Source organism: Periophthalmus magnuspinnatus, chromosome 7 (assembly GCF_009829125.3).
Source record: "Periophthalmus magnuspinnatus isolate fPerMag1 chromosome 7, fPerMag1.2.pri, whole genome shotgun sequence".
NCBI classification, from domain to species: domain Eukaryota; kingdom Metazoa; phylum Chordata; class Actinopteri; order Gobiiformes; family Gobiidae; genus Periophthalmus; species Periophthalmus magnuspinnatus.
The window spans coordinates 24,292,500-24,320,457 of NC_047132.1; the positions used below are offsets into that span (position 1 = coordinate 24,292,500).

A 27,958-nucleotide genomic window follows, 5' to 3' on the forward strand; every position below is an offset into this window, starting at 1 on the left:
CGTCACGTTGCTATACAGTCTATGTTACAAACCCTGACCTTCCATACAAAAAAAATATGTTATTAACTGTATTGTGTTCCAGAGCACGTTAAATACGAGAAGTATATTGCGTAGTGTACATCCTAGTCATAGACTGTATAAAAATAATATATACAGTCTATGGTCCTAGTGCAGCCATGCAGAGTTTAACTTCAGTTTCTCTACCACGTGATGGCGCTGTTGCATCTCATCTCCAATCCAACTGGGAATTGTTTAATGATATTGATAAGTGGTAGTTTTCCGTGCTAGTTTTCAGAACTCAAACAGTCGATTTTGGAATAATGGACTACAAAATCCAACAGGATCACCCCAAGAGTCCTTCATTTGGGAATTTAGGGTAGAGAACGTAGGCTACAAACCTATTTGAGTCAAATAGAAACCATTTTTGCATAATAAGTGCTCCAGAGGATAAGATGAGAATGATCCTAAACGTGCTGAAAGAGGCGCCAGACGGTAGTTTCTGGTTATTTTCATTGACGCGCACTTCCACCCCCCCTTATGGTGTTTTCTGGTATCTGTCCTTCCAGTCGGGATCCACAGCAGCAGCAAGCAGCGATATGGCTGATCATCGCCAGATGGGACAGTGCCGTGTGTTAGCGAAAGTTATGCTACCACAATCCTAAATATGCGTTTTATAGGTGACCGGGCCTCGTTGCGCACAGATTAACATCGTGATGGGATTAATTTAAGGAAAACTGGCCATCGGCCGCGTTACTGCAAAGTAGTTGGTGGAACTTGTCGCAGTGGATTCATCCCAGTGTGCCGCCTGGATTACCACACACAAGAGGAACAATAGTCTTCTGCAGGAGAAACACTCACAGGTCAGCATTCAGATTTTGTTATGGTCAGGTTAAGTTTTGTTGTGCTTTGCCAATGACATCGTTTAAACATTAAACTACTGGGATTGTCCTGAAGCCTTCGCACTACTGGTGGAATTTTCGCTTCTGTGCTATTCCATGTTTTATGGCGTAAATAAGCTACCTTCGCGTGCGTAAAAGACATATTTAGTGACAATCACACAAAATTATCTCTGATTCGAAATCCCAAAAGCTTGCCCCGTATTAACATAGTAATATCGTAATAATAACAGATAGATATAAGTGGCTGGCTGGCTGATGTTGCGACATAAAAGCCCACGCCGCTCTTGAAAGTAGCCCTATATCCCCGAGTTCCTGTGCCGGTGGAGTAGAGGTGTAACTTTTGTTTGCCTTGCTTGCGTCTCTCCCTTCCGGATGCTAGCGGCAGGAAAACACGCGGAGAAGATGGGCCCTTGGAGCAAAAGGCCGTGCGAGTGAGGCCAAAGAATTTGTGGAAAACTCATAAAGAAATGATTGGTTTGTTGCGACAGAAGCACGTTTTGTAGGCCATGGTGTTGACTGGAGTGGTCATGTCAAGTTACAAGGCATCACATAAAGCTGGCTATATCCTACTGCGAGCTCCACTTTCCTTGTCTTGAGTTGGGCAGTGCCAAGGCAAATGTCACACAGAGATGTCAACTTATCCTTGTTGGAAGGTATAGCTCTGCAGTGGACTGGGAGTATCAGTGAACCATGCATTATTTATGGCATTGTCAATATGGGTTGAGATTGGGAACCGTGTGGCCCCTTCGCCCTTGTGACATACTCTAGTGAAAAGCACCAAAAATAACCTAAACTAGAGACGTACCTGCTGGTGATGTCCCCTGTCTTTAACATGTATTTAATGAAATGCTAAAATTATTGTATGCCGACAAGTTACGTAGCCTGAAGAGATTGTTGTTTATAAAGATTCCCGGTGTAGGTACAACTGGCCTTTCCACTTTTCTTCATTTTTTTATTTATCAGACACAGAATGCAAACAGTTGTGTTGGTGTAATATGTTTTCCATTTGCATTTGGAACCATCATGTAATATAAAGGGATAATGTCTTTTGCTACACATGAACGTATATGGAAGTTTGTATGACTATGTCGTTGGGCAGATTTGGGGCATTACTCATGCCTCCTCAGGCCACTGCTCCAACACTGTTCAGACTTAGAGCTGAGTCCAGTCATTTGTGTGCAAGCATGCAAATGATTCATGCCACTGAATTTACGAAGAATGCTGATGTTTGTAATGAGTTATAAATATTATAGTATTTACTTAAAATAAATATGATTTTTTTCATAGTCAAAGGTTAAGACACACTTTATTGTCCCTGTAAGGAAATTTGTCCTCTGTATTTGCAGCGAGCAGCACAGCGCAGTGCTCAGGGATTGATCTCCATGATCTTGTTGGTAAACCTGAAAGCATGAGCACCACCTCTAGTAGCTACAGAGAGCTCTTAGACCCAGTTACAAGTTCATGTTGGTCACAGTGCTTGCTGACTTTCCAAGAGAGATGGTGACAGTTAATTGTAAATTCTCTGCTTTTTTTCTTCTCACTTTCTGGACAGAGATTTATCTTTACTGCCTGTAACCTAGCAACCCAAATGGCAGTGATTTAATATATTGGATATATTTCACCTTTGCGATGTGCATTTCTGTCTAACTTAATGCTTTATGAGCATCAAGAAAGTTCTGCTTGTAGATTTTATTATGGGCCTCCGCCTTGCGTATTTAAACTTTGGACTGCACAATTAGTAGGCTAGACCAGTAAGCTCAACAACTAAACAATAACAATTTAACTGGCCTCCAATCCCTACTACTACTACTACTATTGCTACTACTATTACCACCCCTACCACTATTACTATTACTATTATTATTATTATTATTATTATTATTGTTAGGTTTGACAATAACCTTTGTGTAATTTCAAATGCTACTGAAGACTGGAAAATCATGCAAATGATGGGGGATGGAGATGCTTCATCACAGATGAAATCCTCTTGTTCCTCTTCTGAAATAAATTTTGTGTTAACAAAAATGGTAGCTCTGCAATATATATATATATATATATATATATATATATATATATATATATATATATGTGTGTGTGATATAATATTATATATATAAATATATAATATTATATTTTATATATATATATATATGACTCAGCTTATGGCAGAAGCACTCCTGTTTGCAGGGGATTCTTAGCTAAGTGCATCTTCCTGGTGAAAAAATCCACTTGTCCTGCATAAGGATGACTGGGTTTGAATTCCCTCAGAGTACATGCTGTCTCTAATAGGCCTCAAAGAGCCAGCCTGAAAGGATGAATAGCTTTTGTTGAAACCTTCAAGGTTGCGCACAAAGAGGAAGGCATCAGTGACGTACATGTGCGTGGACCCTAACGCAAGATATGTACAAGTGAGACTGAAATACTCTGCCTTGTCTCCCTCCACCTCTGGGCCAGAAACACAAAGTGGTGAAACTTTAGATTCCTCCTGAACACATCCATTACGTGTACATCTGTATGCATTCATACACGTATAAAAGTGTAATGGTACACACATAATAACATTTACGGGATGGTTTATCATAATCACAGTCAGAACTTTTCTGATAGTTAGTTACAAATTAAAGGTTAGTGACACAAAAAAACAATAATGTCAGTGGTACTGCACAGTATAATTGCAGTGGTGTCATAAGATACACTTACCATGGAGCCTCTACACACACTTCTGTATATTGTTCTTGTTCATGTAATCTTTCAAACCTTTCCAGTGAGATATATTTTATCTGAAACCTGTTACTGTCAGCCTATCTCCTTTTACTTTTTTCTTATTTTAACGTGACCTGTTAGATAGGGCTATGTACAACAACATGAACACATTCCTCATGGCTAAATACTGTTAGCAGCATAGTGGGAAATGTAGTAAGGCTGCATTGTAGTTTGTTCCTTTACAATCAAGATGAACAGGTTCTGGTTGTGACTAGTGTAACTGTAATTATTGTGTTAGCACTTAACTCAATGTTATGTGCACCTTTTCTTTAGGTCATTGGACCCCAGTCTGAAAATGGACCGAATGAAGATAATCAAGCGGAGGCTGTCCATGTCTCTACGCAGCGCCCGGCCCGTAGATGACTCTCTGTCCGAATTGGCAGAACAAATGGCACTGGATGAGACCACCACAGTCCGGGACAACGGTGAGACAAGTACTTCTGATGTCACTAAAGGTTTGATTAATTTAGATTACATACTTTGTTCATTTAAGGCATTAAGACATTTACTTTGTTCATTTAAGACATTTCTGATAAGTTCTGTAAAGCTTTAGTAGCAATAGACAAACTGCTTGTTAAGGTATTGACAGAATGAGTTTACCATTCATTTACTAAAATTATCACCAGCTTGCTCCCAAACTATTTTCAGACCATATTGTTTTACTTATTTATTTATTAATTTAACCATTCCATTACCACTATATCAATCACAAGTATCTTCACTCTAATGTGCTAGTCACTATCACCTGCTTGTTTTCAAATAACAGCATTTTATTGTGGAATAATTGTGAAACTGTGGAAAGAAATTAGTTCTGCATCTGTTCCATCTGCTGGGCACCATGCAAGACTACACACAGGATCAATACAAAATGAAACTTGAGTTACAGTAATTTAGCTTGGCCCTGTTACTTTGTTACCAAAACAGCACACTCAAACTATACCCAAACTAAAATCTTGACTGTTGAAAGTGAGAGAATAATGAAAATATAGTTGACATTTGGTATTATTGGGATCTCCTCTGTACGTCCACATGCCTGTTTGAGTGGTAGATGCTGTAAGGGAATTATTAAAGGAAATACCAAGCTTATGAGGGGTCAGTTCCTTTTATGTTTGCTCTATACTAAGACTAAGCATTTGAATTATTGCATTTCTTGTTATATTGCAAAGCAGTTCCTAACATAGCAGTCTCAAAATGGTTAATTTGTCAAAAAAAACACACTACAACTTGGAGAAGTATAAAATCAGAAAGCAACTTGTGCAGACTCGTTAATTGATTTGCATTTCTAAACACCCAAGTCAATTGTTATGTCGAGCCAGTACAACCCACACAAAATCTATGTGCATTGAGCCACTCTGCTGCATGCCAGTCACATGACATCCTTTTGCATGCTGTCCTTTCACTTTTTCTTACTTCTTTTCTTTGACCTTGCACTTGATAAATCTTTCACTGCATCCATCTCTCGACTGGAACAAATCACTCCTCTCTCATCCATATAACATGATAGTGTTTCTATCAATTTTGCAACATTTTATCTGGTACTTAAATACTGAAAACTCTTCTATCTTTCTCTGTGGTGACGTGTCTCTTGTTCTTCCCTGTCTGTTTTCATTTAATTTGCCACCCTTCCCTTGATTTTATACATTATTTTGGCTGGTTGCTTCTCTCCCTGCCTATGTTTTGGCATTGTGGGATGGTGTCTCAGAGCCCATGGTGGTGTGTTCGCTGCACCCTCCTGCCTCCCACAGTGCCCCGTCCTTCCTGCGACAGTATGCGGGACACCTGGGACGGACTGCCCTACGCAGGGAGCTGGGAGGGGGGCTCGAAAGAGAACGCGCGTACCTCAACCTACACAGGACTGGATCTCTGGGTACAAACACACACATTTTATTTCCACACTACTTCTACTTCTTCAGCTACAGTTGTAGTCTACATGTAACAAGTACTGAAAACATCAAAAACAAGAGTACTAGATCTGTAATCACACCATGACCAAACAAATCTACAATTCATAGTTATTGTCATTGTCTGTTAGAGCTCACCTCTAGTATATGATCAGCTTTATGAAATCAAACTTTCTTTTAATGTGGCATAAAGAGCATGATAAAAAGTGTTTTTTGGTTTGGAAAATTTTGTTTGCTTTTTAGAGAGTAGATTGAATTACAATGACTTCCTTTTTCTTCTAAAATTGCTAGATTTATTTTTTTGGTGATGATCATATTGTATAATTGTACAATAAGCAATTAGTTAGTACTTCACAACCCTAACTGTACCAATATGTAGCTACATTGTTGTCCCCAGTCTACAATAACCACGGTTTTAAATGCATATAAAATATATCTAATGTTGTTACAGATACTTCTCTATTGTTATTACTGAAGGTATAAGGTACTAATATTGTTTATTGTGGTATTTATGGTGTCAGTTTACTCACAGAAAACTGTGCTTACTGACAAGTGATCATTCTAGCAGTACGCAAAATCTGAACGGATAACTCTGTAATGACCTTAATCCAAACAGACCCACTTGAATACTCAGATTACTATGGATTGTTGTACTGTATGAATCGAGATAATCCTCACTGTTACTCTTAGGCACATGCGAAAGATGTGAAATCAAAAATTCCCCTTGATCCAGGACTAGCTGTAGAACTTACAAATGCTTAAATTTTGAAAAAAGATAGCAAAGAGAATGGGGGTTTGAGTGTCTGCTGTTCTTTGCTCTCTTAATTCATATTTACCGTATATAATTAAACAGCATCTGTTACATTTTCCAAATTAAAATCTAACAGCAACAAAGTTTATTCTGCCTGTCAGTCTCAATGTGTCACTTATCTTTTTACTCTTATGACCTAATACATTGCTTGGTACATTGGTTGTGTCTTTAGGCAAGACACTTTCCAACTTCAGTCCAAATAAAATGTGCATGGTTGGAGGTCCCAGAAAGGAAAGAGAAGAAAGTTTGACTCCAGAGTGATTTAGCTGGCAAAGTTTGTGTGAAATGTCGTTCTTGAGTGCGTGCAGAGTTGATAAAATAATCCCCCAAGATGCCTTTCAACTATTATAAGTGTTTTGAGGTGTGGTTTGAAATGTTAATGGGCAGTGTGTGTGTGCGTCTCGCTGACTCACTCTGCCACTCAGCAGTCGCTGCACGTTGCAGGATTTAAAGAGAAACGCGATGATGCAACCTCTATTCCTATTGCATTGAAGACATTACTGCCACTATCCTTTTCTAACTGTTCATTCCACTTAAAGGGCTTCTCACTAACGTGGAGATGAAGTGAGAGTTGAAAGTGATGTCAGGATTTCTACATTTGAACAATACAATTAGTACACATTGGAATATTCTATGTAATTAATACAGAATTTAGTTAAATGTAGATTAAATCAGCCCAGGACAAAACCAGGTGTAAATCAAGTCTAAACCGGCCCTTTACAAAGTTCTACTTGAAGATACCCATATCAGTTTTGTTGTTTTTAAACTTGATTTTGGTACAAAGTAAAATACTTATTACATACTACAATAAAAATGAACACCGTTTTTAATGAACACAAGATACAGTGATGCGCTAGACCTATACAAATCCTATACCAATATACTTTTTAGTTTAATGTTTTCTGTAACTAGTATCTAGTTTCAATCACTTTACCTAATTTTACAGGGAATCATTTTTTGACCACCCTATTCATGTATCTGCATGTGTATCAGGACCGTTTGTAAACCACTGAGCTAAAGATTGTGATTCATCTGTTGCTAGTCGGGCCAGTCTCACTCCTACTCACGTCAGTGTTCTCACAGTAAAGAGAGAGCTTCTGTGTAGTTACACTGCAGAGGATTAGCTGTCCCTTCTGTCTGCTGCAGAAAAGAAGAAGATTTACTCTCACAGAAAGCTGTTTTAGATGCTGCCACTCATTACAAGACTTTAGTTCTGAACTTCCCATGGCCCAACACTGTATAGCATAATGCACATTAAATCCTCTAATGCTATGTTTGACTGCATGGGATGTTGCATTGTGACAGTATATGACAGGGATGGGCCATATTTGAATCATGGCATGTAGTGTAGGGCTGGACCAGCATCACCAGCATCACTGCTGTAACAAATGCTCATAAGCAAATTGCCTATGAAGTATAGGCTACTATAATCTATTATAATGCATTAATATTTATTATCTAAAACTCCTGAGGGGCTGGATTAAAATGAGCTAAGGGTCTGGTATATGACATAAATTGTTTTCACACAATTACTATCTACAAATGTCAGTTTTAGCAAGACTAGGTGCCATTTAAGTTATTTTGTTTCTCTTATATTTATGATTCCACTAATTTATATTTTATATGTAGTTATTTTTCCTACTACATGGGCTTTGATGTTCAGGATCCTATTTTGTCTATATATGTAACTTTCCATATAGGTTTATTGCATTAAGAGCAACTGCAGCCCTCACCCACTGCACTCAGTTGTCCATTTACACAGCCTTTTCAGCTTACTCTTGGATTTAATAAGAACAATAGAAAGGCCAGCTTTCATATACTTGATCTTGTAATCTACTGTGTGGGCCTGTGTTGGTTGTTAGTAATGGCTCACAGTGTAGCTGGAGAATGCTAGTAATGCTTAGAACTATGGAGTAAGGGGACTGGGTTTATACATTGGGGGCTGTAACATTTGGAGCTGACATCGTTACTGGAGGCTCTTTGGGGTCCCTAATTGAATAATAAGATGACTTTAATGTAGACAAAAGGTTTACAAGTAATTGCTACCATCTCTCTCTGTCTCTAGGGTAAGTGTGTGTCTCTCCACTGACATTGTCTAATGCTCTTAGATTTTTATTGGAGTTTCGGAGCAACCAGTAGTGCTTTTGCTGCTTACACTAGGTTCTGGGTTTGGTTTTTACATGTTTTATTTAGGTTCTCCCTTGTTTTGTTTTTGCATGCTGTAATTTTGAATTTTGGATTAGTTTCTAAATTAGTTCTTTGACTAATAGGCTATTGTCCTGTATCTCACAGTCCATAATAGTTGGATCAAAACCTGCAGCCATGAACCCTAACTGAAATCAACCCTGATACAATCTATGATAACACAACAAATTGGGGACGTAAGTGTTCTTAAATATTGCTTCAAAAGTCCTGCATCTTTAAGTATGTGTTAAATATAATGGCATTGTGTCCGAGAAGGCTGGAAAGGGATACCAGGGTACCACGCAAATCCACCAAGGTTTTGGTTTTGATAAGCGGGGTGCAGTAATCCATGTCTTGATTATGGAGATGCTTTCGGAGTGAGCCACCAAGTCATTGTGAAGCAAATGGTGCCAGGTGTTCAGCCACCTTCAAACTTCACCAGTGAAGTGCACCTGTCACAATAATTAATTCCTATATTGACCTAAATGTATGAAGGATGGAACAATAATGTTTTGGGGACAATAGTTACCATGTTTATCTTTTCTTTGTACTAGCGGGATTTTTTTTCTTTTTCGATTCTACGATAACATTTGAATTAATAACTTCTATGACTCATTATAGATACAAAATAAGTAGTAAAGTGTTGCATTTTGCTATTTATTTATTTATTTATTGCAGCACTTTTTTTTAACAATATTGTACATTTAGAATACTATGTTTGGGGATAATCCTGCTTTAGGGTTATTGCATCAGTGGCATACATTTGTTTCACTGTTATAGTTAATTGTCTATATTTACCTCACCAATATATTGCACTTCAAAATTTGTTATCGTGACAAGCCTATAGAGCAGAATGAGGCTGACTTTGGTGTGCCAGTCCTGACAAAACATAAAATTGTGCAGTTAATTTTATTTTATTTGAATAACCCAAGCATTTAATCATTAATCAGATTTGGACCAGATATTAGACTATAAAATTCACAATTTTGTGTTAAATTGTGCCATTTAAAGTGTTAATATTAAAGGCCATTTACTGTTATTATTTTGCCATATCACCCAGCCTTGAATCTACAATTGTATCTAGATTGGACTCAAAAGAGCAATCGGCACAGGAAGAGAGAGGAGGGAGAGGAGAGAGGGAGTTATGTATATTGTATCACATGAGAGGGAGGAGAGAACCAGCAAGGTGTGGGGAGGGCACATGCAGGCTTCGACAACACTGGAAGCACTGATAGGAGAGCCACAGGCAAGGGGAGAGGAGTGGATGACTGAGCGCAACCTGAATAGAGAGTAGTGTGCTCCATAACACGGCGAGACCGGAAAGAACAATGCTGAGAATATCGAGGAAATGGAAACATGACAGTGAATCAAGTGGATATTTCTACATTTGAGGATTACAAATACAGAGACTGGATGGACACCTGTTATTGTGGCATCGTAACAGTTTGTCTGAACTGGGTAGTCCTCAGCGATTGACTTTGACCTTCCTTAGTCAGCAGACTGCTTGACTGCGTGGTGTGGGAAGAAAGATGGAGAGGCGGAGACAGGGAGTGTCCACCGGAAAACAGCGAAAAAGTGGAGTAGTAGTCAGGGGAGTTGATGCATTGTGATGAGAGAGCTCGCTGCATTGCACAAGTCACACTATTACAGACATTCTCTCTCATAGATGGGGCCAATTCAACTTTGCCTACAAACTTATTCTCTGGACTGTACTGGGGTTTACAACGCATTTTGAACAACTTAAGATTTTAGTCCTGCTAGTATACTATGAACAATTCAGGAAACCCCTTGGGATGTCCAGCTCGGGTGCCCAGAGTAGTGGACACCAGGACAGGGGAGGTTAGGGTGGGTGAGGGGGTAAGAATTGGGGAGAGAGAGCCCCCTTTGCGAGTGTCACCTTTCAGAATGCTCCGAATGTTGGACTCATGTCGTCCACCGGGAAATCGCATTGGTGAGTTTGTTAGTGTCTTTGTCAATAATCTATCTGATTTATCCCTTTCCTTGTCCATCAATGTCTTCAGGCTATTTTTTTTATTTTTAGTACACAAGAGGTTATGTAGATTCTTGCTTCAGTAGCTCAGGGCAGTGCACATGTTTCCTCACATGGAGACACGTTCTGCTTTTTAATTTTTTATTGAAGGCACAATGGGTGCAGTGTATCTCTATTTAGTTTTCAAAGATGTGTGGCCACTGCTGCTGTGGACTTTTGACTGGCCTATTTGCAAAAACATAATGATTTTAAGATTACTGTTTCCACTGATATGTAATAGAATGGAGTCACTGGGCATTCTTTAAACTTAATGGATTTACAGGGTTAGGTGAGTTAAGGATAGCTCTTGAATCATCCTCCTCCTGATGGGCTCACTGGAAGTCTCCCCCGAAATAGGCCAGCCTTGCCCCACATTGGCATGGTATGTCTTTTTCTAGGGAACTTGTACAGAAGAATAAGCCTGCAAGTATCTTAACCAGTTTTAACACAAGTTTTTAACAAAACTTTGATTCTTTGGCAATTTCATAATTTGAACTGGCAGGTGATCATTTTCTCTAATGCACATGTAGATAAGCATCATCAAAAATATTACGCTTATTCAGGCGTATATAATCACTACTAACATTAAAAGTAGTTAAGGGTTAAAGACAAGCCTGCCGTGTGGTTCAGCTGTATGCACTGGACTGTTTACACAAACACACCGCACTAGGCCCTGTCCGGGATGTTAGATCCTGTGACATAATAGGGGCATCTGGGAGCCGTCGTTGTGCGTCTGTCAGCAGGCACATATCAGGATCAATTTTCTCTTTCTGGTGTCACTTACCATCAGTTTAATGTTTCAGCATCAGGGTTATAAGGATGAATCTTTGAATGACCACTGAGTGATCACTTCTCTACAATACCACACCGCCATAGCACATTAAACTCCTACAGAATTGTCAACAATCACTTTGCATTTTGATCATCTGTGTTGGGCATGTTTCAATAGAGCTGACAGCAGATGTATACTGGGCTAGACTTTGGTTGTTGAAAGCTGATCCAGATATGCTTGTATTTGAAGGAATCCATTAAGCATAAGATGAGCATTAATATTTAATCTGATTTTAAAAGTCTTAACAATACATTTATACATCACATATTATACAGGTTTGAATACATAATAGTATACCTAATTCAGGACATGCACAATTGAACATAACCTTGACTACATAACTGAAGTACAAGGTAGACCTACAATCAGCCTCTGGTAGTATTGTCCCCTGCACAGCTGACAAACAGGCCACTGTAATAAATGGTCTGTGTACCGCTCTCTATAATAATATCCCACTGTTCCCAGCACTGCTCTGATGTAACACACAAAATACAAGGTCATCTTTCCCTATTCTCATATTTTACTATTAGAACAAGATCACAATTTTCTTAGTGTTTCTCAAAGTGTGGGGCAAGTACCACTGGTAACAAAGGCCCTTTCTAGTGTTATTAAGGGTAATTGGGAATTTTAATAAGTCTACTTTTATCTTTTGGTCCTAATGTTCTGCACTTTATGGTTGATGATTCTGAGTCATAAAGCACATTTTAATAATTAAGTTTGCTCTGGTCTACTCATGATCACTGAGTCCTATTTCTTTGGCATACTGTTGTGTTATGAGTTTGTTTTCGCTATTATCATTACTATGTTTTCATATGATTTAATTGCTGTTTGTTTTGTTTAAGAGGTTCATTATAACAAGGTATCTGGAGACCAATATTCTTATTTTTGATATTTTAAGTTATAATAAATGACGAGTTCCCAAGCTTTCACATTGAGATCCAGTGTGTGGACCTGGGCTCTAGAGCGGCAGATGCCCATCCCCCACAGCTCTCCCTATGTTCCCCCCATCACAGACTGATAGACCCAGGCTCTCACCCTCTCACTGAAAGAACCCATTCTGTGTGTGTCTCATTAATCAGATAGACTCTGATGGGATAGAGGTGAGGAGGAGGAGCAGGAAGAAGGCTGTAGAGGAGAAGAGATCCCATTGCAAAGAATTATCGATTTCTGACTCCCCTCCCTCACAAATAGAATTTTATTCTGTCTTCTGTGGCAATGCTGGTGGTATAATTCAGCACATGCTGATTGAGACGGTACTATGTATTTTCAGATCAGATGAAAAGATCATTGATCACATCAGATCAGATCATAGATCATAGGAGAATTCATACCCATACTGCATTTTAACAAAAAAAAAAAAAAAAAAACTATAAAAATGCAGTGATCTTTGATATAATTATTAGTTTAGTCCATAAAAAAGTAAAAAAAAAAAAAGGTGATTCTGAATCTGATGCAACAACACAAAGGACTTGTGTACCCTCTTCCTAAGGGGCATTGCTGTGTTTGCAGGTATTGTCCATGAGAATGTGAAGATGGGATCAGATGGAGAGAGTGATCAGGCATCTGGGACATCTTCTGATGAAGTCCAAAGCCCAGTCCGGGTCAGGATGAGGAACAACCATCACCGGAGAATCTCTACTGAGGTTAGATATTATTGGACTATCTTCAATGTACATATTTTACAGCCATACATGTTTTTCTACGAATCAAAAATAACTATTCCATTTCCCCTACTACTTACATTATAATTACATAATGAATTTCATCATTTAATCACTTAAACATCTATCAACTGGGCAGGTTCACATACATTCATAGAACATATGTAAAGTGGGAGCGCAAGTTTATAACACACTTTTTTTTTTTGACTGAAGATGCTGATGTTAGTGACTGTGGATGGGACCGATGTAGAGCATGTTTATCACAGAAGGAGCTGGAGCAGAGGTGGGGGTGGTGCAGGATAGACAGTAATTATGGAAGTAAGAATAATTATCACTAGGACACAGGGGGAAGAAGGCTACTGAGATGAAAAGAAACTACAGAACAGGGACCAGGAACAGAAAAAAAAAACATGGCTTCTCTGCTGTGTCCCCTTCCCCCCACAACCCCTCAGGAATCTCTCCTGCATCTCTAGGCTCCTCCTCTTTCGTTTTTTTGCATAATTTCACAAACAATACAAAAATAAAAACACAGTAGAAGATTGAATGCCAGGAGGGGGCAAAAAGTCAAATTTCTTTGAGTTAAATTTATTTATATTTTGCAAAATGTGAAATGTGAAATTTACATTACAAAGAAAAGAGAAAATTATGGAAATTATGGTAGTAAAGAATAAATTAATTACATTAGGTTTTTAGTTTAATTATTCATCAAAAACATGAATACATCAATGTATTGTAATGTAATGTAGCATTGTGGGCTCTAATAATTAGAACTTCAGTATTAAATTATGTTAGTATAATTAGTTCCAATTATATAAAGCCTGAATCCTTTTTTATATTTTCTTTATTTTCTTTATTTTCTCCTTGACTAAAAATGATCATGCATTCATTCTCAGTTAGGATTTAAACTCTCATGTGAAAAGCAGTGCCCAATAGTGCCAGGCTTCCTGCATCTCTGTCTTTCTCACCCCCTCACCCTCCATCACCAGTGCTCTCTGTCAGTGTGTGTAGTCATGTGACAGCTCAGAGACATGGAGAAGCGCATGTGTGCAGTGTGATTGTGTAGCCAGACACTTTTAAGGAGAAGGACAATGAGGGACCTACTAGAGCTGTTCTGCTTTGTGAGTATAGCGGCTCATTGTTCAGTGTGTACCCATTGAATTACAGGGCATTTGTGTCAGTCTGTCTGTTGTGTTTTTTATAGAGGTTCTAAAAGTAACCCTGCTTAGAGAGGGACCTCTATGGATTATGCAATTGTATGTATATTCCTGTGCAAAGCTGTGGTGAGCTCTGAAATTTGCTGTTAATAAGAGGGATTTTATTATTATCTTACTTTTTTTCAAGGTCAAAGATGAAAGTTCATACCCTGCCCATTGATGAGCTATTTTTAGTAAAATACATATCATAGAATCTAATCTGTTTTTGTTTCACGTCTCTTGGGTTATAGCTGATAATGTAGCCGGCATGTTGTTAAAAACTATGCTAAAACCATTACGTGCATCAAATCCCTCTGCTTTTAATCTCCCTTATCACTAATACACATGTAAACACACACATACATTAGCACGCATACATGCAGTGGGACAGGGCCGCTACTGCCAAGAAAATAGGATTGGCACCTTGCCTGAAAACATGTCCTAAATACAATGTACAGGGAGGATTGTGGGTAAAGCACACCTATATTATTAGAGATGTCACAAGGAAGTAATTATTTTTCTTTAAAATTTACATTTTTGGTGTATAACATCCAATATTATCACTCTTATCAAACATTAATATAAAGAACAGTGCCACCTATAAATGTCTGAAGCTGTAGCTCTTAAATTAGCTGTTAATAAGATTTATTTTTTTATTTATTCTCAAATTGCTATAGAATTTCTACTGCTCCTCCAGGGCTCATCCTCTACAATTTCAGTGAACTCAAAAAGTGATACTAATGGCATACATTTAACAAAACTTCTTTCTTGTATTTTTCAGGACATAAACAAGAGGTTGTCCCTGCCAGCCGATATCAGACTACCAGAGGGTTATTTGGAGAAGTTCGCCATGAACAGCCCGCCTTTTGACAAACCAATGAGCCGCAGGTTACGACGAGCTTCACTGGTCAGTATTCCTCATAAGTCTGTCATCTCCATTTATGTGTCTGTGCTAAGTAGGAAAACTAACATGACACTTTGCCTTTGTGTAAATAGCTGTGTAATGTGTACTTTGCAATTAGGCTGGTTTGTCTTTCAAATAGGTAATATAAGCTTGCACTGCACTATTATGAAATGGTTGACACTGACTATTATATCATGTATTTCAACAGAGAGTGCACGCACAAAACACCAGAGTGAACCGTGTCATAGAGGTTACAATAGCCCAGTAGGAGATCAGTGATGTGTTTTGTAGTATGCATCCAGTCCAAGAGAAATAGGCCTGGGAATGACAATGAAATGAACTAGTGAGCTAAATTATGCACATATCTGTATGCTCATATGTTCCCTTGTTCAAGTGCACACTATGATTCATACTATATTGTTAGACAGGGGATAAAATGTGATATACAAAAGACAAATGACAGAATATGCTTAAAGCGAGGTCAGTGATGTCAAACGCAACAATACAAATTTTAGTTCTCTAAGTAAACATACTACTACTGTTGGGCTGAACGAAAAACTGAAAAGGGGAAATACGAAAAAAGTTAAAGGCTCTCGAATGTTGTATGCTGTAACAGACCAACTAATAATTTAGTGGCTGCATCACATTTATCTGCAGCTCCGATTCTGACAAGATTACAGACTAGGGCACCTTGAAGGAACTCACTGAGCATGGAAAAGGGAAAATGAAAATACAGAGGTAGGAATTAAACTAAGTGCAGGAAATATAATAAGACAGGCATTGAGGACAAGGTTAAGGAAAATATACAAAGCTACGGGGGATTTTAGGTTTTACGGAGAGCTTTCGATCTATCTCATAAGCTCCTGTATTTGGGAAAATACTGTGCAGCTCTACAGTAATTTGGAAAATGTATATTAATTTGAATACTGTATGTACCGTAAATTTATAGTGTCCAAATAAATAATTGCAAAACCTTAAATTGTGTTACATAAGAAGGGGTAGTTTCAAACTGTAGAACAGCAAAAATACGTTCAGGTGACTTTATTTGTACTTGTAGGTAGATTTTTTTTCCAGCAAATATTAGGAATTGTAGATATTTTGTTCAGTTTGCTATAATAATATGAAAGTAGCACAGTGCACATACCAGGTGTCTTGTATCTGATCCGGCCATGTAAGACACAGTATTTCGATCTTTGAATCACTTCCACTCTGAAGTATCAGTGTCAGCTTTCCACTAATGCCCCATGTTGCCCAATCAAAATGAATTATTCACAACATTCCAAGTGCAAATAATCACTGGATAGAGGATACAATAATAATTCCAATACAAAATGTCTGTAACCATTTTCAACTAAAGGCATCCTGTTTTCAAAGTGGTGCTAAAAAAAAGTACTTTAACTTTGAAATAATGTATTAAAGGTACCCAGTGTAACTCTTCTAGTGGAGAGTCTGCCACCTTCTTGTCTCCATGGGGATATTAATGCCGTCTATAATTGTCCACAGTGTGGCATTAAGCTATCTCCATGGAGGCGAGCAGGTGACGCCACCAGGTCAACTTACTGGTCAAATCTGGATGCAAGCCCAAACATTTGAAAATGAATAAATGCAAGCTATACAAGTTTAATGCCATACTATGGAACATTCCAGTGACATCCCCCATGGAGACAATCAGATGCTGGACCCTTTTTATGAAAACTTACATCTGCACCTTTTAAATACACCTTTTAGTAATGTGTTTGAGCATGGAGGTGGCGCAGATGGGCAGCCTTGCTTCTGTCCCAGGGCAGCTGTGGCTACATTAGTTTACCACCACCAAGTGTGAATAATGCACTAAAAGTGCTTTGGGTGTTTTGAAAGGCACTATATAATTCCAATGGTTAATTAATTTATTTTAATTAATAAATCATTAATATTAATAATAACACATTTCCGCTGAGCAACCGTTAAATTAGCTTGTTATTTATATTTTTTTGCTGCTGCAGTTTTGGTTCTGAATCTTAAACTGACCTAGATTTGCTGAGTCAGCTCACTGGAGCATTGGGGTGAATGAACACAGTGCCTTCAGAAGCATTTGCAGCCACACAGAAATGTCCTGCCATATGATATGATGATCACATATGCCCTGAGTCATTAGTATGTTTGTTGGTTTGTTAAGCTAAAGGTGACCCTAAACTGAATGGTCAAAATTCAATAGGATATAGGCCTTTTATTGTGAAACTCTGATATCCAATAGTATTTGTGTATGACAGCTTGCATCTGACAGTTTTCCTAAATGAGGCTCTGAGCTGCAGGCGCTGACAGCCGCTGTCACAGATACAGGAGCTGTTTGTGTATTCACACTGAGTCTGCTGCTGGGGTTACAATGAGCCCTCAACATCCACCACGCATTTTACTCCATATGTATTTTTGTACAAAGCTGACACTACTATTTTTACCACCCTGGAACAGGCGGACAAAGCCCCCAGTGGTTGTGGTTGTGAGATTGTGTTATTTATTTTAAAACATTTTTGTGCTTTATGCACAAGCAATTAAAAAGGTATTTATTGTGATCAGATATTTTAAGTAGAGCACATATATAAAAGTGTGTGTTCACAGTATTGTGTAAATATTGTTAGGTTTATTAACTTTTAGTTTTTACAATATGTTTAATAATATTTACATCATACATCATATAATACTAGTCCGCAAACTTAATTTACCATATCTTATTGTAGCTCATAATAATAATAATAATAGAAGAATGTATTTCTAACTTATCTATGAGAATGGAATGTTGTAATTGTTTAAGCCTCAAATATAAATGGAACATTTTGCAGATGATTAACATGGCAACCTCATAATAATTCATAATCAAATATTGGCATTTATATTCACATTTGAAGTAATCACACACTTCAGATGCTAACTTGGTCACTGCCCTTCCCCTAAACACAACCATGGAAAAGATATTATACTAACACTGTTGCATGAATGATTTCATATTTGAGACACATTATGAAAACGTGTTGTTGGTGTCCTGAGTGACAGGCAGAGGGCGGTACACCGCAGCAGGCCTGAACACATCACAGCTTGACACAGCCACCATCATCCATAATTCAACACCAATGGCCCAGAGTCGCATACATTATGCAGCTGAACTTTTAATAACTGATTTTATCTAGCCTTTTCTATGCCTTTATCCTTAAATTGTGTAAATTTATTGCTTTTTTTGTAAGTGCTTTAATATATATTTAATATTTTTCTATTTCAATTCAAATTGTGTAGTAAAGCCATTATTTATGGTATAAAACTAGTGATTGTTCTGATGGGAGTAATAATAATCAGTAATGAAAGTGCATAAATGTTTGTCACTTTGTGCCTAGCATCAAAGCAAATTGAATTATATTATTTTTTATTTCATTTTTCTGACCTTTTAGAGACAGAGCGTTTATATTGGAGATCTAACAAGATTTATACTTTCATAAATATCAGCTGTTGAAACAGGAAGGAATCAAAGCATAAAACATTTGTTCACTCAAAAACGCATCATGAGACTACGCCCTCTAATTGTAGATCAAATGATAAGCGGCAGCCGAAAACACATTGATTAGGTAGAAGTACCTTTGGTCATGGTTGGAATGTAAAATCTCAATCCCAAATGCAAAAGTAAAAATACACACAGCATACATTTTAATTTCTCTGTACAATCACGTAACAAGTCAGCATTACAAACTATAAATTTCTATTCAAGTAATAATGTCTTTTTCTTTTTTTTATGTAAGTACTGTTATTTTGAGGTAGCTTATTATAATATACTGTAACCTAAGCAAATATTTGAGTGCTTCTACCCCATATGATGTATAATACTTATTAATGGAAGTGCTTTTTGTCTGTCTAGTCGGAAATCGGTTTTGGGAAACTTGAAACCTATATCAAACTGGACAAACTTGGGGAGGTGAGATCACAACTTTTTTTTCTGTAATAGTCTATTCTTCTACTTGGTTTAATTCTTTCCTGTCATGGCCATGGATCTGTTTAGGGCACCTACGCCACAGTGTATAAAGGCAGAAGCAAATTAACTGACAACTTGGTGGCTCTGAAGGAAATCCGACTAGAGCATGAAGAGGGAGCACCCTGCACAGCCATCAGAGAAGGTATTGGGCTACTTCAACTGTGTGGTTTAACTAGTACTATTAAAAAACATTAGATTAAAATGATTTATTTAATATATATAGTGTGGTGGCAGTATGATGAATGTGACACTATAATAAACCTGACCAAGATATTACAAGCTTTGCATTTTAAACTAGAATCAAACCAACTTAAATGTCTGCAGAAGAAAAATATTTTTAAAAATTTTTTTTTTAATAATAAACATAATCTTGGACCTTTAAATTATGAATTAAATTAGATTTGTTGATTAGTTGTTGTAGGGTAAGTAAACCAAAAAGAGGAATGCCACTCACTACTGTTGGTGTTTTTGTGTCTTTTTGAAGTGAAAAGTGAAATTGTGATCTGTTCTTTTTAAACTAGACTTGGATAGTATTGTCACAAAGCTGCACTGCTCAAACACATGTGTGAGAGTGACTTGTACGTCTGTGCTACATGTGAACAGTGGCTTGTTTAATGCCAGCCGCCCTGCTGTCTGTTTGACTGACACACTGTGATTCTGTCTCTCCAGTGTCTCTGCTGAAAGACTTGAAGCATGCCAATATTGTCACCCTCCACGACATTATCCACACAGACAAGTGCCTGACTCTGGTGTTTGAGTACCTGGTAAGAGGCTAAGTTGCGCAGGGTCTTCAGTAATGAAAATGTTGGACTGTTTTTCATAACCTGCTTCATTATCCTTAGGAAAAAGACCTGAAGCAGTACATGGACGACTGTGGGAGCATTATGAGCATTCACAATGTAAAGGTAATGAAATAAGCTTTGGTTATGATCATTTATCTTACATACTCTATTGGCATGTTTATTTTCTTTGTCTTTAGATCTTCCTGTTCCAGCTGTTGAGGGGTTTGGCTTATTGCCACAAAAGGAAGGTCCTGCACCGAGATCTGAAACCACAAAACCTACTCATCAATGAAAAGGGGGAGCTGAAACTGGCAGACTTTGGTAAGAAACCGTTTTATAATTATTGTGCTATGTGGTCCTTGTATATTATCATAACACTATACTAAAATACATTACTTATGTAACCATATCGGCCAAAAAGTGACAGCTCATAATTGTCTTAAAATATTTTTGTACAGAACACAATATTTTGTCAAGCTGATGTAATTTTTACTTACTAACGTTACATTTTTGGTGTAAAGGTTTAGCAAGAGCCAAGTCTGTTCCAACAAAAACCTACTCAAATGAAGTAGTGACGTTATGGTACCGTCCTCCAGATGTGCTACTGGGATCCACAGAGTACTCCACACCCATCGACATGTGGTAAGAAAAAAAACAAACAAAAAAAACAAACAAGGGATCTGTGCTAAATTGCATTTATACTAATCACATATACCACTTTTTGTCTTTTCAAAGGGGTGTTGGCTGTATTTTTTATGAGATGATCACTGGCAGACCCTTGTTTCCAGGGTCGACTGTGGAGGATGAGCTCCACCTTATATTTCGGATACTTGGTACGGCTGAACACTATTCTAATCATGTTCATTAGTACTGGTTATTTGCCTATAGTATACTCATTTGTACATCTTTGTGTATGTTTTATAGGTACCCCTACAGAGGAGTCCTGGCCAGGCATTACCACAAGTGAAGAGTTTAAGACTTACAACTTCCCGCAATATCAAGTTGAACCTCTGGTGAACCATGCACCAAGGTATGAGCCCCAACAGCAATCAGTGACTTGCAGTTATAGCTACAGAGACTTTGATAACCAATTACGTTGCTGCTAAATGACCTTGCTAAAATGCTATACTCAGCTTTTATATAAACACACACACACATACACACACACACACAGTGTTTCCCATTATGTTTTTTTCCTCACACAGGATAGACAGTGATGGTCATGACTTGCTGTCTTTGCTATTAAAGGTACAGCGTATTGTTCTCTCATCAGTCCTATTATACTATTATATACTGTTATACCTCAGGCCTTACTCTGTCTTTTTCATTTTTGTTTTTAGTTTGAAGCAAAGAAAAGAATATCAGCAGAAGACGCTCTAAAACATGTTTATTTTAGAAGTCTCGGTGAACAGGTTCAAACACTGGCAGACAGTAAGTGCTGTTATTGTTGGTGTATTGTTTTAATTTTTTGTGAGAAATTGTATAATATTGTGTTTTAATGTTTTTTTTCCTTGTTTTAGCGGCATCCATATTTTCAGTAAAGGACATCGCGCTACAGAGAGATCCAGGGAAGAGATCTTCAGTCTATCCAGAATCAAGTAAGTTACTAAGCAGCAGAAGATTCAAGTGCCAGCTCTTGTTAGGCACATGAAAAAATACAGACATACAGCATAATTTAGTTTGCTCAGAATGAAAAGTAAATTATAAAACAAGCTCAATCAAACACTAATGTTTATTTTTACAACCTGGAAGTAACATATTAAATACATACTACTACATGTTTTGCAACACATTGGCATTATGTGTTTTACATGACAGTTTTCTTTTGAGGTTTACATTACTCTTACATCCCTCATAGAATTACCTCTGTGTCTGTGTCTGTTTGTGTCTCTTCATGTTCTCCTTCCTATTTGGCCCATCCCTCTTAATGTTATTCTTGCCCGGTTGTTATGCACATTTCCTTTACTCTTTCTTCCAACTCTTTTTCCCTTCTCTAAAATCTATCCTGCCTTCCTCTTCCCGTAACTTCTTTGAAAGCCACGAGCTATAAGCTTGGCTCCGCCCCCTCGCAGTACTTCCAGAGAGAGGCAGCCAATCCCAGGGCTCAGAGCCACTCTCTCTCCTCTACTTCCACTGGCTGATTGTCCATCCCTTCTGGTAAATCTTTCAACACTTTCCTTTTTTTCCTTCAACCAATCTGTCACTTTTGCATTGTCTTTAGATATCAGATCCTCTGTACTTGTGATTCATTGTGGCCCATAGAAAGCTGATATATGTCCACATACCACCATAACATGACATCATATTATAGCTTACATCCTGGCTGTCACTCCACCCTTGTCTTAGTCTTTCTTTCAAAGTCAGCGGTCTCATCTTTCACAACCCAAAACCCTTTCTTACTTCAGGCAACCCCTCCCCCTGTTTTTGTAAAATGGAAGACAAAATATATTCAAACCATAGTTGAAATAAGAGAGTCATTTGATCATTTTTATTTGCAGTTTTCTTTAGGTTCCTCCAGCGAGAGATGTAGTATTGTTGTTAAATAAATCTTTATGGGTAAGAGTCCATGTGTGGTGTTTTTGCAGATTATGAATAGTGATGGAGAATTGATATTAATGGTGCATAAACGATCCAAAAGTAATTAATTTCGATGTATTTCTTACAGTATAAGATTAAACCACCTGGGGGTGAATAAGCCACTGCACAAACTAATCAGTGCTTACCCATTCCTGATGTTAATTTTGCTCTCCATCACTATTTACACATGCACGATTGCTTTTGTTGCTGTGTCAAAATTTTAACAATATGTAAGTACTAGTTGACCGGCCTTCTTTGGTTTGTAGTTGTTTTGGGCATTTGCTATTTTCTAAAGTGCATATTTTTTTGTTTATATTAAATGTAACTTATCTGTTTTTATTTTTTTTGCAGGTCAGGGAAAGAGCAGGAGGCAGAGTGTACTGTTTTAGTGCTAGCGACGCTGCTGAAGAGAGGATGACCAGATGAGGACAAGGCTGAACGAGACACTTGTAACTGTCTGGCAGAGTCTCCTATACCATGTCACTTGTCTACACCGAAGGAGTGACCCACACACAAACTCTACCCCATGTAAACCTATGGAATTGACAGAAGTATGGCTGAAGAATTGATACTTGATTAAAAAATAATTCCCACAAGTAGGATCCTCCTTCCTTGCTGCTGCTACTACTGCTGCTGTCCACAAGAGGGCAGCGTTATGACTTGCTGTATCAGTGAGATGTATGGAAAAAAATATTGGGGACTTGCACCTCAGAAGTGAACTTTCTGCCCTATTTAAAAGAACCATACAGTCTCTAAATATCTCCAAAGACACACCAGACACTGTCCAATTTGAGTGTGTGTCTTCTACGGGAGTTTACATAGTTAAAGTTAAGCACCTTATTGTTCAGTAGACATCAGGGTGGCTGTCATAACTTACCTCATCCAGCACAGACGTTCAAAATGAAGAAGTGAACCAAAAAACAAAATATAAGATGGACATCACCACATATCAGTTCATGAAGAAACATGCTGTAAAGGCTTGCTTAGCACTCCTGTTTCATGGATAGAGATGTCAAGGATGTTTTCACAACACTCCTGATGTGTACTTCTATTTTGCCTTTATCTCTCAATGTCCAGATCGTTTTGCACCTAATTTTACCTCTTTAGACCAAGTAGAAGGCCTGAAACCTCTTCTGGCTACACTCACCTGCCTTTTTATGTTCAATCTGTATATATTTGATCAAACCTTTCTTGAATTTTGTTTCAATTTGGAGTTGTATGACTGAGGACGTGTTGCACATTCCTTAAGCTCAGGACTCATTACGATAGCGTGGTGATTTGAATGCTGTAAGTAAGGCTGTCTTTATGTCCTACCTAGCTGAAAAACCCTTTGCAAAGTTAGCTCAAAGTGACGCCCAATCAGTCATTATAGAACAATCGGGTATAACATTATTACTACCGAAATACAACACCATTGCCTCAGTGAGTGACATGAATAACACAACATATTGATAATACATATCTTTTTGTTATCTTCTGGGTGAGTTTGCCAAGGAAACATCTATGATAGAGAAAAAAAAAAATAGGTCAAAGTGCATGGTCGCTTCCAACTGACCCACCTATGTATCTCTAATCTTATATTATTTAAGCTTAGATAAGCTTATATTGCTGAAGATGACACAGTTGTATATATATAAGGATATATATTCACAGGTGGTCATAATGTTATGTCTGATTGGTGTATCATACATCTTCTGACACTCATTTTTCATTCTTGCCTATAGGCTACTTGCCGTTTTGAGCATGTGTTGAGTTTGTATGTGAAACATTTACATCAATGCAATATTCTCAGCTAGTTTGCATGTTTTTACTTTTGTACACATCACACTGACATAATAAAGGCAATGACAAATCACAATCTTCAGACACTGCATTGTGTAGAACAGTGCATTAACTCAGTGCTTTGGTAAAGGAACAATGTTGTTTCATGAGACTTAACTTTCCAAGCTGCCAGAAACAACAGGACCAAAGCTTAAAGCACATGTCTCATAGACCATTTGTCGATATTGTACTGTATATGAAGGTTGTGTTGGTGTTTTAATTGCCCTGGTCTCTCCTGCTCAGAACATCAGTGAATGAGGGCCATGGAAACTTCTTTGTGTCACTGTCATAATACTAAATCATTATAATATAAGTAATTCCTGCAATGCATGTGGTAAGTGTAACTCCATTTTGAAATTCTCAAATCTAGTTACATTTCCTTAATAGTACCTAAATTTGACTCTATATTTCTTGGTATTCAATTATTCAAAATTTTACAGTGATGTAAACAAATTTCCTTGACCTTGCTTTATCAGAATGGTGTCTTGTTAACCCAGAGTGTCACAGTATGTAGCATGTACAAAGAGAAAGCCCTCACTATGTTGTAAATAGTGTATAGGTTTGATACTGCTGTTCTTGCTTTCGGTTTATGGAGATCTCATAGCAATATTTCTGTAACAAATTAAGAAGCCACGGTGATGTGATGATTTGATTTGAGAGGAGATGACTGTGAATGATTGAATTGTGAGACTAAAAAAAATTGACCCTTGCTTGGTCCAAAAGCGTGGAGTGTACTTTTGTGTTGCAAAGAAGAAGTAACAAACACTGTTTTTTTTTTTGTTTTTGTTTTTTTTGTTTTTTTTGTTTTTTTTTACCAATGAAAGCCATATGGTCATAACCAGGTCTGCAGATAATGTGGGTGAATGGGGATCACATCTGAGCACAGGCCTAATAAAGCAAAATGGGGTGCAAACCTATTTAAGAAGGCATTGTTACTTTTTGTTCTTTTTAAAAATGTATTTCATATCGTGCTTTAGATAGGAAAATTTCGAAGGACAAATATGTGTAGTAAAAATGCATACAGTTAACTAATAAATGCTCAGCCAATTCAAAGCCAACCTAGTTAGTTACATCACGCCACATAACTCACAAAGCTCATCTCACAGTGGTATGTCAAAATCATTTTAAATAATGAAACGTTCTGGTTAGCACTTATTCAAGTTGGAGAGAAAGGATTACATTTAGTAAGTATGTGCACAGTATTTTGCACTATTAAGTAATCTTCTTAAACGTTAGCTAATCCATTCCAGACATTACCCAAAGTAATCCTGGGAAGACTCAAGATTGGGAAAACCAGCTGTACACACACTCAAACAAATTAGTTTAAAAATATCTGTTTTATTCACAGTTGGACAAAACAGGCAATCCATTTGTCGAGCGTATCGTCCTCCTTATTTTTCAACAAAGTCAAATATATACACAGAATGTTAAATTAGATAATATGTGTTTGATATTCTTGGATCAATTTTGGTTATGGCTGTGATTAATAAATAACATAATATTACACAAGCTTGAAATTGGTTGAAATGTATAGAGTTTAATGTTATCTATGAATGTCAGTTTTACCCAATTTACAGGTGCTCTTGGTATTATAGCTCTTATATTGTAATAAATACAGACAGTATAATTTCATTCCTTTAGCGATTCTTTGGGTGACACTCTCTGGTTCTTGCTGATGGAGGTTGCTGTCGTCTCTCCCTCTGACAGCTGTCCCTCTGAGGCCCAGGGGTTCCATCCACACAGAATAGCAGGGACAGCATAGTTTCGAAACTATGATAAACATTACAAACTAAATTGTTTGCATTACTATGATTACGCTACAGAAAAGTAAAATGACGATGCATTATAAAGAGACTAGACTAGAATATGTATCTGGACTAAGCTATAGTAAACTAAATGGGATAAACTAATAAAACTAACACCATTGTTGACATTGGCAGTAGGATACGCATTTGTTGTTTGACTGTTTAGAACCACAAAGCTGCAAAAGATGAACTATAGGAACAGTAGAAAATGCTATTGAATGTTGTGTACAGTTTGTTTTGTCCCACATCAACCAATTTGCTTGTTGAGTTAAAAATTGTAAAAATAGACCAAAAATAGTTGTTTTCTCTTTTTTTCCTTACATAAATATGATAGTGGACTTGCCTGTCTGTTCATGAAGACGTAGATGATGGGGTTGTAGACTGTGCTGCTCTTGGCCAGGAACACAGGTATAGCGGCTATAACGGGGTCGATGTAGAGAGAGGGGACCAGGATGACGGACAGGGCCATAGAGGCGTACGGCAGCCACGTCACCAAGAAGAACAGCACCATGACCACCACCATCCGGGCCACCTGCACCTCCACACGATGAGTACTGCCCCCCTCCGACACCTGGAGCTTAGTCACCTACAGCACAGTACACTGGTTATCACATCATTGACATTTCGTAGTAACTTTTGTAGCAAAGACAAAAATGAAGTTATTTTAAAATTAATTACTTTGTCTTCCAAATACAACAGTTATTCTTAAAAAAAAATTTGATTAACTGACATATGTCACCAGGTGTTTTTGTTTTCTCTTGGGCATGTAAACACGCACCAAAAATGTGATAATAATCTATAATAATCTCTCTAATAATAATTCTTCTTATCTGATTTTTACTGGCCATGTAAATGTGCCCACTGTCTCCTCCCATGTCTCACCTGTCGCAGAGTCCACAGCAGCCGTGAATAGGACACCATGATGACAGAGAAGGGCAGGGCAAAGCAGAGAAAGAAATACATGATGATATAGGACATGTTACCCACGTCCCGACTGTACCAGTTGGGGGCGCAAGAGGTCCTGATACCCTCCAATTCATAATTGCCCCATCCGAAGAGAGGAGGAGTGTTCCAGATGAAAGACCAAACCCAGGACAGCACCACTCCGGCAACTGCATGTCTGTAATGAGGAAATACTTTTAGTACTTTTAATAAAATTGTGTGCTTGGATGTGTAATACAAAAAAGCAACCAGAAACTAAAAAAAAAGCAACCACTACCATAACCTTTGTGAACCAAACACTCAATAAAACTTCTGATGGGCCCCAGTAACTGTGGGCTTTTAGTGGACTATATGTACATTGACTACAGTGGCGTGTATATGTTATTCTACTTATCTAATATAGAACTGGAGCAAATATATTTTGTAATAAAAATTACCTGGCTTGGAACAGCACTGATCCCAAAGGGTAGCATACCACGACATAACGCTCAATGGAAATCACTGCTACAGTGCATAAACTTGCTATTCCTAAAGAAAATATAAAACACACATATTTTTAAAAAGGTCATCACAAAACATTTGCTTGGTACTGACTTACCAAAGAAAGCCACAGCAAAGCCCTCTATGATACATCCAGCCCGTCCCAAGCTGAAGTGTCCCATAGCAGTCATTATAGTTGTGGGTATTCCTCCCAAAACGGCACAGCCCAGGTCACAAATGGCCAGATTAACTAGAGCATAGCTCAAGGGTTGTCTCAACTGTCTGTGTTTCACTGTCACAACAATCACCCAAACATTAAGGATGACCCCTGACACTGAGAAAACCCCCATTATAGCTGCCAAGACACTGTAGCCAGTTTGAGA

At 37.8% G+C, this 27,958-nt stretch overlaps 2 protein-coding genes across 6 annotated transcripts; one reads left to right on the forward strand and one right to left on the reverse strand.

Moving 5' to 3' along the window:
- The first annotated feature begins 557 nt into the window (after positions 1-557).
- Positions 558-25,265, forward strand: LOC117373244 (cyclin-dependent kinase 17-like). 5 transcript variants are annotated; one of them, XM_033969174.2, is made up of 17 exons: positions 558-860; positions 3,936-4,087; positions 5,365-5,529; positions 12,929-13,062; positions 15,055-15,180; positions 19,055-19,111; positions 19,196-19,310; positions 19,838-19,932; positions 20,011-20,073; positions 20,148-20,271; positions 20,472-20,592; positions 20,686-20,783; positions 20,875-20,980; positions 21,156-21,198; positions 21,291-21,381; positions 21,471-21,548; positions 22,879-24,679. In XM_033969174.2, the coding sequence occupies exons 2-17, from the start codon at positions 3,958-3,960 to the stop codon at positions 22,914-22,916; spliced, it is 1,584 nt and encodes a 527-aa protein (XP_033825065.1). In that variant the 5' UTR covers positions 558-860; positions 3,936-3,957; the 3' UTR covers positions 22,917-24,679. The 5 variants fall into 5 exon arrangements, with proteins under 5 accessions (XP_033825065.1, XP_055079046.1, XP_055079047.1 ...); XM_055223071.1 differs by having other exon boundaries at positions 564-860; positions 3,936-4,117; positions 22,879-25,265; XM_055223072.1 differs by lacking the exon at positions 5,365-5,529 and having other exon boundaries at positions 564-860; positions 3,936-4,117; positions 22,879-25,265.
- Positions 25,266-25,977: 712 nt separating this feature from the next.
- parapinopsina (parapinopsin a) lies at positions 25,978-27,955 on the reverse strand. The gene is made up of 5 exons (XM_033968882.2): positions 27,694-27,955; positions 27,533-27,623; positions 27,036-27,273; positions 26,497-26,739; positions 25,978-26,118 (listed from the first exon to the last, which is right to left on the reverse strand). Exons 1-5 carry the CDS (start codon positions 27,923-27,925, stop codon positions 25,978-25,980), a joined length of 945 nt encoding a protein of 314 aa, XP_033824773.2. The 5' UTR covers positions 27,926-27,955.
- Between the last annotated feature and the right edge of the window lie 3 nt (positions 27,956-27,958).

What these genes read in the sequence shown, in the direction of transcription:
- LOC117373244 (XM_055223071.1), top strand. Translation starts at nt 3,958, where the DNA reads ATGGACCGAATGAAGATAATCAAGCGGAGGCTGTCCATGTCTCTACGC. An exon ending in CTCTGGTGTTTGAGTACCTG is followed by an intron (nt 19,933 to 20,010) that starts GTAAGAGGCTAA and finishes CATTATCCTTAG; the next exon opens with GAAAAAGACCTGAAGCAGTA. An exon ending in GCTGAAACTGGCAGACTTTG is followed by an intron (nt 20,272 to 20,471) that starts GTAAGAAACCGT and finishes TTTGGTGTAAAG; the next exon opens with GTTTAGCAAGAGCCAAGTCT.
- parapinopsina (XM_033968882.2), bottom strand. Translation starts at nt 27,925, where the DNA reads ATGGGGGTTTTCTCAGTGTCAGGGGTCATCCTTAATGTTTGGGTGATT. An exon ending in TGCTGTGGACTCTGCGACAG is followed by an intron (nt 26,740 to 27,035) that starts GTGAGACATGGG and finishes ACTGTGCTGTAG; the next exon opens with GTGACTAAGCTCCAGGTGTC. An exon ending in ACGTCTTCATGAACAGACAG is followed by an intron (nt 26,119 to 26,496) that starts GCAAGTCCACTA and finishes TGTTTATCATAG; the next exon opens with TTTCGAAACTATGCTGTCCC.